The sequence below is a fragment of the Phyllopteryx taeniolatus genome, chromosome 2, assembly GCF_024500385.1.
Source record: "Phyllopteryx taeniolatus isolate TA_2022b chromosome 2, UOR_Ptae_1.2, whole genome shotgun sequence".
Lineage (NCBI taxonomy): Eukaryota > Metazoa > Chordata > Actinopteri > Syngnathiformes > Syngnathidae > Phyllopteryx > Phyllopteryx taeniolatus.
This window is the reverse complement of record NC_084503.1, coordinates 14,358,950-14,378,218: the sequence shown is the minus strand read 5'-3', so window position 1 is coordinate 14,378,218 and position 19,269 is coordinate 14,358,950. Positions and strand designations below refer to the sequence as shown.

Genomic DNA, 19,269 nt, shown 5'->3' with positions numbered 1-19,269 from the left:
AGACTTTCTCCGCTGCCATGATGCCTTGTGTACACCTACATTCGAAGAGGTGGGCTAAACAAGTGACATGAATACAAAGTGTGCCCTTATCTTCAACCAGGCGGGGATCCTGTCTTAATCCCTCTGCAGAGAGCATGCAATGCCGCGGCAGAGTGCATCCCAACATGAAAGTCCCAGAACAATTATTTAGCCCATGCAATTATCATAATGGAGGCAGCATAAGGTAATATCTGATTAGGAATAGAATTATCACTTGATGGGTGTCACTAAACAGTTCAATTACGTTCCCTCTTTCCCTGTATTGATAAAAGATACCAACGCTCCCCAACATCCATCAAATGTTGGCACATTCCGTATTGAGATCTAGAGAAAATACCGCATTAATAAAGGTCAATATCATCTAACCAAAGGATTACAGGTCAGTGAGATGCAATGCAATTTTAGAAACTAAAACCACAAAAATACATGTTAAAATAATGTCTCTCCGACAGTGTTAAACAAAACTGTGCGTTATTATCTTTGTACAGCCACATTTTTACCACATCACTTATATTGGATGCATTAAAATGTGCATGTTTCTGTACTCCTGAAACATTAATAGAACTAAATAGCTGTGTTCTATAATTAGTAAATAACCCACATTTTTGAGGTCATGATCAAGCTTGCACGCATTCATTAATAATTTAAAAAAAATACACCAACCAGTGTGCACTAACCTTTACTGTGCCCAAACAATGTTAAAATATTTAAATTAATCTTTCAAGAACCTTTTATTTTCATACACTTAAAGAACAATGGGCGTCATTCACTCATGAATGTGTAGAAATCTTCTGACTGCGCATTGGTTGAGCATATACACAAAATCACTGCCAGATTCATGACACTGGCCAATTTTCTTTGTAATAATGACAGTTTGGTGCTCACGCCGCTCTAATTTGCATAAAACCTGCCCCTTTTTCCCAATAAATGCGCGAAGGTTGAAAGTTGTGAGACATGGCCCCAAAACGTTCATAACTTTTTAAAAGTTTAGACTATTTTCAAAAGCTTTGTAATCATTGGAAAACTTGCTAAACACAGAAACTCGCAACATATAATATTGATGTTAATCATTTTTAATTAATTCCAGAGTTAAATTAGAGAATGCTGCACACAAAACACTGAGAGAGAAAAAATAGAATAAGAGCCAAGAATGAAAAAACAGTACACAAGTTAAAATAGATAGTAAGGGATAAATATAGCACAACAAAAAGGCATTTGTAGTTGATAAAATTCATGACATTAAGCAAAAGAAAATATATAATCCATGCCATTCAGAGTTATGGAATGAGCATGTGTGCCTCTGATCGTTTTGACGGTCGTTTGTCAACTGTACATTACGGGAAATGTTCAGAAACAGATTTGTAGCATGCATGTGTATGTGATCGATATGAAAACTCTGGGGCCTTGGATTAATGCGAGCAGTTTGATGGCTTTTGCGCGTGCTCAATCAAAGCATGAACTTGCGCAATCTGCTCGTTACGTGACAAATGCAAAAACACAGACAGCGGCGGATACACGTACACACAGCACTTACAAGCACTTGAACGGAACAAAGGTAAAAGTAATGATGTGTCCTTTTCACTTTTAGGACACTAGTGAACTCATTAGCAAATTCCCGATATAAGTTATTATCATTACAATTATTATTAGTTTTATGAATGACTGTACTATCAATACATTGTGCATCCTGGGTAAAAGATGTGTATTTGACATTTTTTTCAAACGCTGATCCTTCATTTTTTGTGCTTACGCACTGTCTGAGGATGTTCTAAGAGTACGAACAAAACGAAGTACGACCATATTGGTAAATCACAGATTTGTGCATCAAACACATGAATTAAGCACAAATCTGTGCCTATTAAGAGTGTGTGTCATGGCAATTCCAAAACTATTTCAGTCAATCTCGAAGAAACAGGCTGAAATAGGTCAATTTGATCAGTGCATTGGTCAAATGCCACTTCAATTTATTTTACACTTTGCCTTAATATATAGTACAGTGACTGGTAGCAAATTAGTAGTCGTGTTTTTTTTTTTTTTTTTTTTGTCATTGTAGAAATTGTCAGTTTGACCATAATTCCAGATGGCAGCCTGATTTAATTTAATATCTTCTGTCACATAGTCACACGGAGGAGAAAATGAACTGTGATCATTTTCAATGATATGATCGTACCATCTGGGAAAGCATTTGCCTTTAAGGGATAACAGAGGTAAAACTGAGGTCAGAAGATCAACTGTAAACACTCATTGTGGATAGTTCACCATGAAAAGACATCTGTTTCCTTTTCTCTCTCTGCAAACAAGCTTGTTCGCTAACTGTCATTTATCAGAACAATTGTAACATTCTACCTCATAAATTAGCAGAGGCATTTTCCCCAGCCCCCTGAGCCCATGCACATGATAAATGGTTTGGAATCCATGACATTGGCCTATTCGGAGTGTAAAGTATGCCATTGTTTCACTGGAAACCATAAACCTATTATTTTGTACAATTGAGGGCATCAGGCCTACGTCATATTGACACTTTAAAGCTAAGGCTTACGGTCCAAAACCATTTCCAACCAAAATTCAGACAACATAGGCATTGAATGTATATGAATGGAATGAATCCATAATGTGTTAAATGAATAAGCTAATTTGCATTCAGCTCGGCGGGAGGTCTCTAAATGGTGCCATGAGGAGACATGCGTCACATTTCATATCATTTCAGTGATTTAACACTGACTTCTGCTGCAAATGCCTCTCTGACTAATAATACCTTCACTAACTACAGGCCACAATTTAAATGGGTCCTTCACAATATTTGACTAATTTACCTCAAATGTAGGTTATTTACTAGAAGATCTGAAATTACAAAGCAAAATCTAGTCAAAAATGTTTTTTGTAAACTTCCAAAGATTTGCTTTTAAAGGCAGAGGAGGCAACCATGTTCCTGAATGTATTGTAAAATGATTAGGTATCCAGGTTATGTTTCTTTTCATCGAGAGACATTTAAAATGCTGTACAGTACTGTGTCAAGCAGAACAGAAAACATTGAGAATTAAAAACTAACTAAAATGGTTCAACTTATACTAATATATTAACTTTGCTCTCAGATTTTTTGTTACCTTTTTAATTCAGGGCCTTGCCAGACTTTGGCATAATATTGATTATCAACTCTCAAAACTCATCTCCTTTTGTTGTTGGCACATCCATAAATATTGTACTACAAAAGTGACCGGAGTCAGAAAAGATAGTAGCCTTGGGATCCCACTTAGCTATTGCTTGTAAGAGCATAAATGTGGAGACAGGCTTGAGTAGTGACACATGGAATGTAGGGTGAATTTTTAGAGATTGCGGAAGTTTCAGTTGAACAGACGTGGGATTGATGTTTTTCGTCATAGGGAATGGACCAATGAAGCGTGGAGTGAGTTTGGGGGATTCTGCCTGGAGTAGGAGGTCATGGGAGCAAAGCCAAACGGACTGACACACCTTGTACTCAGGCGTAGGAGAGCGAAGAAGGTCCGTGAACCGTTTGTTCTGCGGACCGAGTTAAGGCCGTCCAGACGTCTTTCCACACTTCCTGGACCCTTGTGAGGTGATCCTTTACCGTAGAAACCGCCACCGCCTGCTCTTGTTCCCTAAATAATGGAGGTTGGAAGCCATAGCAAGCCATGAACGGTGACATACCGGTAGCGGAGCTGGTGAGGGAGTTGTGGGTGTACTCAATCCACGGGAGGAATGAGCTTCAGGAGGAGGGGTCGCGTGCGGCAATGCAGCGAAGGGCCGATTAAAGGGCCACTCCGCCTGGCCGTTGGTCTGTGGATGGTATCCTGGAGACAAGCTGGCTGCTGTGCCCACCGCTTTACAGAATTCCTACCAGACAAGGGAGGAGAACTGAGGACCTCGGTCAGAGACGATATCGATGGGGATTCTGTGGAGTTTAAAGACATGTTGGACAATGAGGTTAGCAGTTTCAAAGGCAGTGGGTAGCTTGGGGAGGGGAATGTAATGGACGAACTTAGAAAATCGATCGACAACAGTGAAAATGATAGTGTTACCTTCAGAAGGGGGTAGGCCGGTAACGAAGTCCAAGGCGACGTGGGACCAAGGGCGGCTCGGCAAAGGTAAGCAGACCAGCTGGGGGCTGGTGTGAAGTCTTCCGTCGGGCACAGACGGAGCAGGCTTGGACGAATTCCCGGGTGTCTTTGAACAGGCTGGGCCACCAGAAATGTTTCTGGATGAAATTGATGGTGCGGGTGATGCCGGGATGACAGGTGAGCTTGGAGTTGTGGGCCCACTGAAGGCCATCAGAGCGTGCGGAATCGGGTACGAATAGTCTGTTCAGAGGTCCGGTCTTGGGATCAGGGTGAGTCTCTTGAGTGTGTTTGACAATCTGCGGCTGCCCCAACGAAGCAGGAGGAGGGGAGGATAGTTTTGTGTTCTGCAGGGTTGGAAAGGGGTGAGTATATGCGAGACAGGGCATCAGGTTTGCTGTTGCGGGATCCAGGTCGGAAGGAGAGGCTGAAATTAAATCGGCTCAAGAAAAGGGCCCAGCGAGCTTGTCGGGGGTTAAGATATTCGGCAGAACAGTGGTAGGCAAGATTCTTGTGATCAGTTCAAATAATGAACGGTAATTCAGTCCCCTCCAGCCAGTGCCTCCACTCTTCTAATACCCAGATGATGGCCAATAGCTCTCGGTTGCCAACGTCGTAGTTCCGTTCGGCGGAAGATAGGCGACAGGAAAAGAAAGCACAGGCATAAAGTTTTTGGGGAGAGGGGTCCCGCTGTGAGAGAACACCCCTGTCAACCTCCACCACGAACTGGAGGGAGGGGTCGGGATGTCGGAGGATGGGAGCACTGGTGAAAAGTGTCTTGAGTTGGTCGAAGGCTTGGGATCCTGCCAGGGTCCATTGAAACGTAGAGCTGGTGGATGTAAGGCTAGTGAGAGGGATTGCAACTTTACTGTAATTTCGGATGAAGTGATGGTAGAAGTTGGCAAATCCAAGGAAACGTAGTTCTTTGCGGTTGGTGGGAGTGGGGAAGTTAACGAAATGGCCAGGTCTTTGCTGAAAACTGGGGAGAGATCATGATATTTCTCATGTACCCGCATTCGCATTCACCCGCAAGTATTCTGAATTCCGCAGAATATGTGGCAGCGGAACTAGCGCCCAGAGTGAGTGTAAGGAGACGGCGGATGGCTTCTCTGCCCTGGATGGGGTGATCGAAAACCTTCTTTAATTTGGCGAAAAAGGAGTGGAATGACGTGAGTACAGGGGAAGAGTTATGCCATAGCACGGTTGCCCACTTAGCTGCTTTGCAGCGTAAAAGGTTGGTGACGAAACCAACTTTGGATTGTTCGGTGGGATAGCTTAACAGTTATAAGTTGAAGACCAGAGAGCAATTTAGGAGGAATTGGTTGCAAGCTCCTAAGTCCCCTGAGTAGGGTTCGGGCGGAGGAACGTGAGGCTCTTTGTATGGGAAGTGGGATGGCTTGCCGGGTGCGGGCTCGGAAGGAGGACTTACGGGAGGGCGGTCGGACTGCATTCTTGAGGAAAGGAGGGAAACTTGCTGCGTGAGGGAGTGTAACATTCCATGATCTCTTGAATAATTTTATCCTGTTTACCTATGTGGGCGGCTTGGAGGGTGAGTGCTTGAGCACCTCCGGGGTTCCTGAGTCCATGGTGGCCAGAGTATTCTGAACACGTTAAGGTTTTAACTGGACCCAGAAGCAAACACAGGCTGAGAGGGTTGCGGTGAAAGGTTTATTGAAGAGGATATCAAGGTGGATCCCTGGGGCGTATTGGCAGGTCGTCGGAACAGGGAAAGCGCAGCAGGCGGTGGCGTGAGCAGGTGGATAGCTTGGCGGAGGAGTTCAGCATGGCGGGGAACACCGAAGGGTACTGAGGACATGGAAGAACACGGAGGTCAGAGGTATAGCAAAGACTGCCGTAGCTTACGTGCAGGTTTGAGAGCCGTAGTAGCACAGGAGAACATTAATACTCTGGCAGTGGAGTCTTGGATCTGGCAGGCTTGTATGCAGGTGGTGATGAAGGCTGATTGCTGAGAGGTGGTGCTGATTACTTGGAAAAGAGAGAGGAAGGGAGGGAGAGAGGGCGAGAGGGGCGCACAGCGCCACCCAAGCTCCAACAAAAGAGCTTCAGGGCACAGCTCATGACAGAACCACTTTTAAACAAAATTGCAGTGTCTTTGCAACAAATGTATAAAACTTCAGTGATCATAGCATTACATCATTGGCAGAGGTACCAAGTCAGAATGAGGCAAATAGTCATTAGCTTTTCTTTCTTTCATCATTGAAAAGTCTAACTAGTATTAAAAGTATTTTTTTTTGCTAACAAGGAAAGTGACTTAACTCTTAAACTCATAACATGGTGTATACTACAATACTATATTATACTAGTCTACACTTATTTCCATAGTTTGGGAGAAAAAAATTGTTCACGCACCCACAACACATTGCCAAACAACAAGCTACACGATGAAACATTTACTGTTGGTTTTTGTTTATGGACATCAGTATTTTTACTTTTGTCAACGTTGAACAGGGCAACTACAACACTTTTGTGTCAGGCTTGAAATGAATCTATAAATCTCAGTAACATCAGCCATAATGCCAGTGGCTGCTGGCACACAAGCTAAAAAATAAATTTCGGTGTATGTTTATGTTGAGCCTGGGATTTTAGATGTGAATGGCAAACTACTTTCAGAGGCTCTAAATAGATTTTGAGCTGTCTAGATTCAATTATGAGAAAATGTTGGATTGGATCTATTTGTTTTTTTTCCCCTATTCTCTTTATGTGCAAAGTGATTGCCCTGTTACACTCCAAGCAGATAGAAAAAATATATATAGGAAAAGGGCATATGTCCAAGTCTACTGTGTAATTGCTGCCTGGGAACAAAACAATCATCACTTAATTCACACTTTTCACATAAACATTGCAGTAAAATGGAACCAGCGACATTTCATTGACAAATCATTCTTGTTGTGTGTTTGCTATGTTTAACAATTACTCTGTTTAGGTGGTCGTGCAGAGTGTTTGTGATTCCAGGCAGATAAAATGAGCCCTTGTCAGTGGGAGGCCTCATTCCATCCCACTCTCTCCAACACTTGTCCCTCTGCAACCTCCCAATGCTGCAGTAGCATGGCAGCCTAGCTGGGGAGAAAACAAGCTACTCTCTTCTATACTACTCTTCTATAGCACTTTTCTGTGAGTTGATGGAAGGAGAGGATTAACAGACAAGTTAGGATGCGGGGTAGAAAAACACAACAACACTAAAACCGAAAACACGATTGGATTCTAAAAAATTGGTGGTTGTAATGATGGCCCGTGACCTATTTTACTGTATCTGCTCGGCATATTGTGTGTGAGGTGCGTGGTATACTGAGTTGTGTGTCGATACATGCGTACCGGTAGGTTGCTTGGAGGACACTACACAATAAGGCGTGATAACACATCAATCATGCTGTATGAGTTACATAGTAGGTGCAGGATGTTGTACGTAATATGTTATCTAAATGTCTTGGTCTATTTCTGGTGCTCGGCAAGCAAACAAATTCCTAAACACTGACACCCTGGATAAATTTACGCAATCGAATGCAATCTAAAGAAGTAGGGAGATGATAGTAAAGTTACTGTGTTTATGTCACAGTGTTTGCTGCTTCTTCACCCAAGATTCACTCTTTGATTGTTGGTGTCGTGATAAATTGGACTGTAATTAAATATAAATAGGTTATTGCTACTGCCAAATGCCAGACAAATTCCAGGTAGGCAACAGATTTTATTACATGATAAATGCAATGGGTCGCACCTTCTTTTCTAAAATAAAAAAATATGTCTAAAAAATAAAATGATTGGAAGTAATTTTCAAACAACAATTAAACGTAATAGTGTGTTTAATAGTTTTCCTTCTTATTAAAATAAATGTTTCCATTAGAAATATTAGACATCACTACGATACAGTGCAGTGCAATGCAAACTTAAAAGCAGAGATCTAGGCTAGTGACGTAGATGAGCTCAAGATATTCGAATGACCTGATTTCAGGCTTCTCAGCAAAAAAACATATGTAACTCAGTAATGCGTGGATGATTTTAATTCATATTTCACATTTACTGAGGAACCATAGAGACAATATTACATCCCAAATGCTAGAAAAAGTTGATTTGGCAAAATATGTCCCCTTTAAATTATAATAATTAAAAGCATTAGTTTTGTATTTAGCTTCCAGTTCTTTTACTGGATCTTTATGAGCATGAAGTGGTAGCCAATGAAGTTTTTGCATAATTTGTATTTTGTCATGCCACAATTCATTCATAATTTTCTTGATGTATGGAGAAATTATGTTACCATTATCTACAGAGGAGAACACAAGCATGACACCCATGCTCCAGGATGCAAAAAAAGTAATGTGCTACTTGAGCAGGTGCATCATGCTATGTGTATAGGTCCTTTACAACTAGATAAATATTTATGCTCAATTACTCTTGTGAGGGAAATGAAGGTCAATCCGCCATGCCTGTGCTAAAGCTCCTCCACAGCAGTGCAAGCCCAAATATCCATGCAACAACTTTTTCTAACTCTTCCAAAAGCCGATTTGTGCTTCTCACTAAGTTCTTTTTTTTTTCTTTTTGTGTTTGCAGAAAACTCAAACAGCAGATGAACTATGAATGCTGAACAAAATGATCTCCTCCCTCCAGCGCCAGACAATGAGAAGTCGTAGGCTAAAGGGGGCGCTGTCCAACCCCCTCTTTGTGCTGCTCTTGGCCCTTCAGATCTTGGTGGTGGCCGGGCTAGTTCGAGCACAGACCTGTCCTTCTGTCTGCTCTTGCAGTAACCAGTTCAGCAAGGTCATATGCACCCGTCGCAGTCTACGGGACGTGCCAGATGGTATCTCGACCAACACCCGTTACTTAAACCTCCAGGACAACCTCATACAGGTTATCAAAGTGGACAGTTTCAAACACCTGCGCCACCTGGAGATTCTGCAGCTGAGCAAGAATCATATTCGCAGCATCGAAATAGGCGCCTTTAACGGACTCGCTAGCCTAAACACCTTGGAGCTCTTTGATAATCGACTTACGACAATCCCCAATGGAGCATTTGAGTATTTGTCCAAGCTAAAGGAATTGTGGCTTCGGAACAACCCTATTGAAAGTATACCATCCTATGCCTTCAACCGAGTCCCCTCGCTTCGAAGGTTGGACCTAGGTGAGCTGAAACGTCTCTCCTATATTTCCGATGGAGCCTTCAAGGACTTGAGCAATCTGCGCTATTTGAATTTGGGAATGTGCAACCTCAAGGAGATCCCTAACATCTTACCACTGGTAAGACTGGAAGAACTGGAAATGTCTGGAAATCAGCTTTCCATTGTCAAGCCTAGTTCATTTACGGGATTAGTGAACATCCAGAAGCTGTGGATGATGCATGCCCACATCCAAACAATTGAGAGGAATTCCTTTGATGACTTGCAGTCATTAGTGGAGCTTAACCTTGCTCACAACAACCTTACCTTTCTTCCGCATGACCTTTTCACACCTCTTCATCGGATGGAACGAGTCCACCTTCATCACAATCCTTGGAATTGCAACTGTGATATCCTGTGGCTCAGTTGGTGGCTAAAGGAGTCTGTACCCGCCAATACGAGTTGCTGCGCCCGTTGCCATACTCCGACACTCTTTAAAGGTCGCTACATTGGGGAATTGGACCATAGCTACTTTCAGTGTGACGTTCCTGTCATAGTGGAGCCACCCTCTGACTTAAACGTGACAGAGGGCATGGGTGCAGAGCTCAAATGTCGGACAAGCTCCTTGACATCAATCAGCTGGCTCACACCAAATGGCTCCCTGGTGACACACGGGGCTTATAAAGTGCGACTGTCTGTACTCAATGATGGGACACTTAACTTTACCAGCGTCACAATGCAAGACACTGGGACGTACACCTGTATGGTCAGCAACACAGCGGGCAACATCTCCGCCTCGGCTGTACTCAATGTCACATCTGTGGAAAACAGCGGGGTGACCTATTTTACAACAGTCACAGTGGAGACCACTGAGACCCCAGGTGATGACAGCCACACGCCACTCCCCCCATTCGGTTGGGTGTCATCCTCGACGACAAAAACGACTCCGGTTTCAACGAGGACCACAGAGAGGACTTACACCATTCCGGTTCTTGATTTGGACGGTGAGGGAGCCCTCAACGGCCTGGATGAGGTGATGAAAACCACCAAGATTATCATTGGCTGCTTTGTGGCCATCACACTTATGGCTGCTGTTCTACTTGTTATTTTCTACAAAATGAGGAAGCAGCATAACCAACAGGATCCTGATGGCCCAGCCTCCTCTATGGAAGTCATTACCGTTGAAGAAGAGCTTGCAGGTGTTGCTGCTATTGACAGACACCTATCGCTGCCCCCACTGGAGCACTACAACCACTACAACAGCTACAAGAGCACTTATCATCATCCCTCTATGCTCAGTACCATACACAGCTCTACCACACAGGAACATTTACTGATTCAAGCCTGTTCAAAAGACAATGTACAAGAGACCCAAATCTGAGCCTAAAATTCAACTGGAACAGTTTTAGGAGTACAATGGACACCACAAAGAAGATGGAATACTGCAATATTACATTAACACAGTTAATGTCAATGACGGCGCTAAATCAACATTTGGCAAAGGAACCACAAAAGCTACTTTATTAAGTGTCTTTACAAAAACAAAGATTATTTATTTAAAAAGTATGTCTTGTGACTAAATGACAAACACTAATTGTGATAGCTTTTTAGCTTGTTTTGCTTTCTCTTTTTCCTCTCTCACTCCCTCTCTCTGTAATATTGCACAAGGAAAAGAATGGTTTGGCAAATGTGAATATGGAATGTCTAATACTGAAATGAATACAAGGTCATTGAATTAAGTGTTTGGTCGAAGCTGGCATTATTTTAGGGTTTATAAGCATTCATTTGATGGTTGTTCAGTATGAGTCCACATTGAGGCAGCTGTCGATATGATTCCCAGCATACAGTAAGATGAGTTAATTTTCCTAATCATGCGGTTCTAGCTGCCTTTCAGGAGAATCTTTTGATGGAAAAGCTCTTGATGTTATCATAGGGAAGCCTGAGTGTCTGAGTACGAAAGCATTCAAATTAGTATGTGCATTTCTCCCTGTGGCTCCTTAAAGCAGCCATATATCATTCATTGTAATTAAGATGAGTAACGCCGCCATTTACCTATTATTATTTACACTTTAGTTCTTTCTTAATTATTTTCTCCTGTTCATTTTCTCATGTCTATCAAGCCTCCTGTCTCCTCTCTCTCCTTCTCCTTTTGTCAGTGTCCTCATGCTTGTCCTTTGATTGTCACTGCTGCTTAATTCAGGGACGTTCCCCACCCCTTGCCATGTCTCATTTGTCTCGCGTTAGCCGTCGGCATGTGCCGCACGATGGCAGAATATTGCTTGAGAAAATGAAGGGGAGCATAAGGCTGAAGTCAGTAGCCTCCTTTTTAACCCAGTTATGATGTATGTCCATGCAGTGTCACGTTACCTCGCCATCACCCTTGGGTCACACGAGCTCATGTGCTGATCGTCCATCTGTTGGTACAGATAAAGAGGCAAATGAGGCAGCTTTGTAATGTAGTGTGACCTTGTCAGACCAATCCAGACAGGGCTAACGGACTCAGTGAAGCGGCGAGGGACCTGGCACAAAAAAAGGGGAGCTGGGTTATGTCTCATTAAACTGAATCAGCAGTTCATTTGCAGACCAACAGCGGAAAACTGATAACCCAACAGCGTTAAGACTTTTTCATCATCCATATACCAAGCATCTATCAGGGGTCGAGAACTTTATGGAACCAAACCCTGCTCGGTGTCATCGTTGTCAGATGAAAAAAAAAAAAAAAAGGATACACTTTGATGCTGCATCATTTATAGACCATCAGAACATTGTCTCTGTAGTCAGCTTTTTTTTTTTCATTCAGTCTTTCGGATAGCTAAAAGGAAGAACAGTAGGTGTGTGGAGGAAGGAGAGATCCACAACGGTCATGAGGGGTCTTCAAACTGAAATATGGAAGATATGAAGGAAGCGGAATAAAAAATTTATAAGGCATAAGGAGGCAAAACTAGCCATCAGACTGTCTCCATGGAAACAGTGACCTTGTGCAGAAAGTAAGATGTGGTAGATATGACTGCTCGTCTGTTCAACAAGCTTATTTTGATTTCCCAGTGAAGATTACACAGATGGCAGTGATTATTTATAAAGTTGAAAAATTGTAATTGTCATTTACAGATGGAGTAATCGAATTAGAGCAACATATGACATCATCATTGCAGAGCACTGCAGCCTCATGTTTTTAAATGAAATACATTGGTGCATGATTTGAAAATGTGACCAGTTTATGTTTACAATGCTCCTTCCTTCATTGAGTTTAAATTCAGTAAGGGCTGCAACCGTGGAGGAGGAATATAATAAAGGCCCATCACTCACAGACGCATCTGTGTCTGATCAGTTAGTCACCCACATTTTTTTTCATTAGTTCTCAATTACAAATTTGATGGAAGCAAAGTATATATGAGAAGACCAATGTGTGGGTGCACACTGGAGAAATGGATTTGAAAATGTCGGCCTTTCTGGTGGTGTTATGAATGATGTGGGCATCAATAGTAACATTCACTTGTGTGAACCATTCTTTCCCTTTTCTACTCTTTTCTGTTTTGGTGCCCTCAGTTTCTTTTTAATGCTTTTGGTGAGTTATTGATTCAGTGTTGATGCTGGCTATAATTAAAACAGTTGGGATTTTATATACGTATATATATTTCGGAATGAGGGTTGAGATGTTTTTTTTTTTTTTTTTTTACCAGATTGATTGAATTTTTTTTCTGCATTGGTAGTTTTATGTACATGAGGAAACTGTCCCAATGTGAGGGGCTGTTTGGGGACAAGACTGAGAAAGATGTGTAGAATGTTGGAAATGAAATACCAGCAGAGTGAACTTGATTTTTGTGCAAAACCCAAGCCAAGGTCACACAATTCTTGTGAGTTATTCTGCCAATGGTGTATGTATGGGGATGGTTACTGTCTGTAGGAATATTCTCTCTTATTTTTTGGAGAGAACAACCATCAAATGGTTAAATTTCTACAAAAATAAAAAAAATAAAAAAATAAAACAGTTCCAAAAACATTGCAAAAAAAATATTAAGCTAATAATTTTACATGTGCTTCAATTGTTTAAAAAAATGCAGAAGAAAAACAAGAAATAAAGAACAGCAAGAGACTGTGCTTGTACAAGTCCAGCTAATTTCTCTGCGGATGAAGTCCACTTATTGATACCTGAGATTGTAGTTCTTTCTGTACATGAATATGAATAAAATGCTTTTTTTTTCCTAATAGCTTTCATGGAGCATATCGTCATGATGTTGTCAGTATTTTGTTCTCTTTATTCCATTTTGTGATGAATACATGGGTATAAATATTCAAGCAAGAAAAAATCTTCTAGCATGCAGACTACATAATTTAGAGGAATACACTTTGAAGAGATGTACTATAGCTTTCACAATTATATCAAGTAGATCTTTTGCTGCAAGGCAAATAAAGTGTAATTTCTCCTGTCACATAATGGTAGACACATTGTTTTATCTTCTATGAATCTCTACCTTGGAAAGCGTCATTTGCATCTACAGTACCTAGCAAATCACAGCTGGATGCAAAATAGACAAAATTCCATTTGCTCATAAATACTGCTAAGATAACCTTAAACAACATTGCTGGAGTAAAAATAAATACAGCACTACATACACAGTATTGCACAGAAAAGAACATTTGTATAGTTAATTTTCTAGTTTCCTCCAGTGACAGCAATGCAGGCTACAATCAACAAGACATCAATACAGGTGTGAATAAGAGGAGTGGACTCTAACAGAAAGAAGCCCAGTGACGAGGTCAGTGCGTGCATGGCTGATGTTGGAAAAATGACTTTCAATTGTTTATGAAGCAAGATATTGGAAAGTCCTTTCTCCTGACGTTAAATCTATACTGGTTGTTATACAATCATGACCTGTTTTAGACCTACACACAATCTCACTCAAGATTTTAAAATTGCATGAATTATTAATATCAAGTATCACAAAATGATTGATCTTGTTTCTAACCTGTAATTATGGGACCAAGAAGTACCTTCCCTCATCAGATTTCAACTCAATCAATTTTAAAAATGTGTTGCTCCGTTTGGACTGTTACGCTTGTAAAATAAGCCTAACTAATGGTTTTTAATCATCTGATCAGATGGCTCTGATGTCATCCCCATGCTGGAACAGTGCCAAGGATGGAGATAACTCTAATTATACTCTGATTAATTTAATGCAGCCCTATGGGGGGCCAGTGCAAACTGTAGGCCGGTCACTAGCCCGGATAAATGCAGAGGGTTGCGTCGGGAAGGGCATCCGGCTTAAAACTTTGCCAAACAAATATGAGCTTCATCCAAAGAATTCTATACGAGATCGGTCGTGGCCCGGGTTAAGAACGTCCACCACCGGCGCCGTCAACCTGCAGGGCACCGGTGGAAATTAGAAATAATGTTGGTCAAAGACAAAGAAGAGGTGGAAAGGGGGTTCTTAGGCCGAAAGAGAAGAGGAAATCACAGAGCCTAGAACTGAATGTGGGGACTTTGAATGTTGGGACTATGACAGGAAAATCTCAGGAGTTGGTTGACATGATGATTAGGAGAAAGGTTGATATATTGTGTGTCCAGGAGACCAGGTGCAAAGGCAGTAAGGCTAGAGGTTTAGGGGCAGGGTTTAAATTATTTAACCATGGTGTAGATGGGAAGAGAAATGGAGTCGGGGTAATTTTAAAAGAAGAGTTGGCTAAGAATGTCTTGGAGTTGAAAAGAGTATCAGATCGAGTGATGAGGCTGAAACTTGAACTTGAGGGTGTTATGTATACTGTGATTTGTGGCTATGCCCCACAGGTAGGATGTGACCTAGAGGAGAAAGAGAAATTCTAGAAGGAGCAAAACGAAGTAGTTCTGAGCATCTCAGACAGAGAGAGAGTCGTGATTGGTGCAGATTGTAATGGACATGTTGGTGAAGGAAATAGGGGTGATGAAGAAGTAATGGGTAAGTACAGCATCCAGGAAAGGAATTTGGAAGGACAGGTGGTGGTAGACTTTGCAAAAAGGATGCAAATGGCTGTAGTGAACACTTTTTTCCAAAAGAGGCAGGAACATAGGGTGACCTACAAGAGCGGAGGTAGAAGCATGCAGGTGGATTACATCTTGTGCAGACGATGTAATCTGAAGGAGGTTACTGACTGTAAGGTAGTGGTAGGGGAGAGTGTGGCTAGACAGCATAGGATGGTGGTGTGTAAAATGACTGCGGTGGTGGGGAGGAAGATTAAGAAGACAAAGGCACATCAGAGAACCATGTGGTGGAAGCTGAGACAGGACGAGTGTTGTGCAGCTTTTCGGGAAGAGGTGAGACAGGCTCTCGGTGGACAGGAGGAGCTTCCAGAAGACTGGACCACTACAGCCAAGGTGAGCAGAGAGGCAGGCAGGAGAGTACTTGGTGTTTCTTCTGGGAGGAAAGGAGAGAAGGAGACTTGGTGGTGGAACCTCACAGTACAGGAAAAAGGTTAGCTAAGAAGAAGTGGGACACCGAGAGGACCGAGGAGAAGCGAAAGGAATACATTGAGATGTGACATAGGGCAAAGGTATAGGTGGCAAACAAGAGGCATATGATGACATGTATGGCAGGTTGGACACTAAAGAAGGAGAAAAGGATCTATACAGGTTGGCCAGACAGAGATGGGAAGGATGTGCTGCAGGTTAGGGTGATTAAGGAAATATGTTGACTGGTGCCAGTAGTGTGCTAGATAGATGTAAAGAATACATTGAGGAGTTGATGAATGAGGAAAATGAGAGAGAAGGGAGAGTAGAAGAGGCAAGTGTGGTGGACCAGGAAGTGGCAATAATTAGTAAGGGGGAATTTAGAAAGGCATTAAAGAGGACGAAAAATGGAAAGGCAGTGGGTCCTGATGACATTCCTGTGGAGGTATGGAAGCATCTAGGAGAGGTGGCTGTGGAGTTTTTGACCAGCTTGTTCAATAGAATTCTAGCGGGTGAGAAGATGCCTGAGGAAAGGAGGAAACGTGTGCTGGTGCCCATTTTTAAGAACAAGGGTGATGTGCATAGCTGTGGGAACTATAGAGAAATAAAGTTGATGAGGCACACAATGAAGTTATGGGAAAGAGTAGTGGAGGCTAGAGTCAGGACACAAGTGAGTATTTGCGAGCAACAGTATGGTTTCATGCCTAGAAAGAGTACCACAGATGCATTATATGCCTTGAGGATGTTGATGGAAAAGTACAGAGAAGGTCAGAAGGAGCTACATTGTGTCTTTGTAGATCTAGAGAAAGCCTATGACAGAGTACCAGAGAGGAACTGTGGTACTGCATGCAGAGGTCTGGAGTGACAGAGAAGTATGTTAGAATAATACAGGACATGTACGAGGGCAGCACAACAGTGGTGAGGTGTGCTGTAGGTGTGACAGGCAAATTTAAGGTGGAGGTGGGACTGCATCAGAGATCAGCCCTGAGCCCCTTCCTGTTTGCAGTGGTGATGGATAGGTTGACAGATGAGTTTAAACTGGAATCCCTGTGGACCATGATGTTTGCAGATGACATTGTGATCTGCAGTGAAAGCAGGGAGCAGGTGGAGGAACAGTTAGAAAGATGGAGGCATGCACTGGAAAGCAGAGGAATGAAGATTAGCCGAAGTAAAACAGAATATATGTGCATGAATGAGTGGGGTGGTGGGGGAAGAGTGAGGCTACAGGGAGACGATATAGCAAGGGTGGAGGACTTTAGATACTTGGGGTCAACCGTCCAGGGCAATGGTGAGTGTGGTCAGGAAGTGAAGAAACGGGTCCAAGCAGGTTGGAACCGGTGGAGGAAGGTATCAGGTGTGTTATGTGACAGAAGAGTCTCTGCTAGGATGAAGGGCAAAGTTTATAAAACAGTGGTGAGGGCAGCCATGATGTACGGATTAAAGACAGTGGCACTGAAGAGACAACAGGAAGCAGAGCTGGAGGTGGCGGAAAGGAAGATTTTGAGGTTCGCTCTCGGAGTAACCAGGTTGGATAAAATTAGAAATGAGCTCGTCAGAGCCATGGTTCGATGTTTTGGAGACAAAGTTAGAGAGACCAGACTTCGATGGTTTGGACACATCCAGAGAAGAAATACTGAGTATATTGGTCGAAGGATGGTGAGGATGGAGCTGCCAGGCAAGAGAGCTAGAGGAAGACCAAAGAGAAGGTTGATGGATGTCGTGAGGGAAGACATGAGGGCAGTAAGTGTTCGAGAGGAGGATGCAGGAGATAGGCTTACATGGAAAAGGATGACGCGCTGTGGTGACCCCTAAAGGGACAAGCCGAAAGGAAAAGAAGATACTCTGATCTATTTTCATCTTTTCATTTCTGAAATTGGCATCCCTCAGCAACCACACACAATTTTCATGGGAACTGCTATCCTTAGTTTCTGTGGTTCTTATTATTTTGCATCTGATTTGGTGCAATTCTAATCATTCTACAGATAGGTTTAGCCCTCTTCTAACAGGTTCTGACAGATGCTATTTTGTCGTCACTGGAGCTCTACCACATTGGATAAAAGTGAAATAAATGCATCAAAATTAGAAAATAAAAACACTAATTGCATGTCATTATTAGTGCAAACATGCTCTTTCAGAAAGTCTCTGCTCAGCGGAGCTTCGTTCTAAAAGGAGACCGCCAGGTTGAACGGATCATCGGCAAGCTGTGAAACAGATGGTTTGCCACGTGACAATTGTTGTCCATAATCAAGGTTCTAATAACACCTGTTACACATGAAAGGTGGAGCGAGAGACGGTAGCATGCACAGCTTGCAATGTGACGGGGAATCTTAAAATATCAAACCTCGGGCTTGCGATCAAATGGGCCATTTTCTAAGGAGAGTCGTACCACAGTAAATGGAAGCGTGGAAGCCTCATTTGAGTTGGGTGATTACTCGAATCTTAATTGAGCTCTTACTGTGTTGTAATCATCCATCCACCCATTTTCTTTACCACTTACTCTAATTAGGACCGCCGGTGAGCTAGAGACTATTTCCACTGACTGTGGCCGAGAGGCGGGTTACACTTTGGACTGTTCGCCAGTCAATTTCAGGGTACATACTGGACAGACAAACAAGCATACACACTCACATTTAAGTGAATTGTTTATCATTAAGTTTTAATGAGGAGAATTTGACTGGAACGCAAAAGATAAAATGTGCATACATTTTTGTACCGTGGAGAATGTTTTGTGGTTGTGGAGGGAAGGGTGCGTCGGTAGAGGGGTTGGGGACTAACCCAGCTGACTTAGGTGGACCATAACCTGGAAGGATCACCGGTCAATCATGAATTTGAGAATACAAGGAATGTATTGGTCATACCAACAGACATTTACATATAATATGGCACGAAATATGAGACCCAAGGTCCCTGATTAGCCCAAATAAGTCCAGAGACTTATAAATATATTTGCAGATTTATAAATTTATAAATATAAATAAAACAAGACAGAATGAGGTAATAAAATGGGTTATGGGTGTGTGCAAAAAATACAAATGCAATAGGCTTCAATTGCACATGATATTTACATGGTCATTTGAAATGATAAGCGTGAATGGTAATGACCGATATTCAATCCCATACATGAAAGTCAGCTATGTCAACCATTACATTACTAAATAAGCATTATCCTATTATATATTTTTTTATTGGCACTCGTAATTTTAAGGAAAATTGCAATTCTACTTACTCTTACTCTACTCTTAGGTTATATTAACATTCTAATAATGCATGATGTCATGTAAGAAAAGAGTTGTTTGCCACAAAAGAACATCCGCGGAGGTTAAATTACTTGAAGTGGAGTCCAGGTCTCACAATTTCACAGTTGTTGCCTTAATTCTTCATGAATTCTCCTCTTCTCCTGACCACATCACATCATGTTTTCAACAGAGGTGGTTAGGAAAAAAACATGTTTTTGATAATTCAAGCACAGGCTTAAACTATGCTGGTGGGTCAATTGCCAAAGGCACAAAGCATGTAACTCCATCATGTTAGTCACATTTTCGTGTAACAATTATGTTGTCCATAAATTACTCCAAAAAGGGAAATGTTTTCATAGCATACTGCTCAGTTTTTCAAGGTCTTATTGTACTGT

The 19,269-nt window shown here is 42.1% G+C and overlaps 1 protein-coding gene and 1 long non-coding RNA gene across 4 annotated transcripts in view; one reads left to right on the top strand and one right to left on the bottom strand.

Moving 5' to 3' along the window:
* Window positions 1-13,425, top strand: part of lrrc4cb (leucine rich repeat containing 4C, genome duplicate b) — a 76,853-nt gene extending 63,428 nt beyond the window's left edge. For 2 of the 3 annotated variants that reach the window (XM_061762161.1, XM_061762163.1), the window contains one exon: window positions 8,676-13,425. In XM_061762161.1, the coding sequence (XP_061618145.1) occupies window positions 8,703-10,598 (1,896 nt within the window). In that variant the 5' untranslated portion in view covers window positions 8,676-8,702 and the 3' untranslated portion in view covers window positions 10,599-13,425. Of the gene's footprint in view, window positions 1-4,090; window positions 7,245-8,675 lie in introns of those variants that run through there. The other variant, XM_061762162.1, reaches the window with a different exon arrangement.
* On the bottom strand, window positions 1,115-6,148 carry LOC133471966 (uncharacterized). The gene is made up of 3 exons (XR_009786513.1): window positions 6,019-6,148; window positions 4,077-5,918; window positions 1,115-3,949 (listed from the first exon to the last, which is right to left on the bottom strand). It is a non-coding gene; the product is annotated as an uncharacterized LOC133471966 (long non-coding RNA).
* Window positions 13,426-19,269: the final 5,844 nt, after the last annotated feature.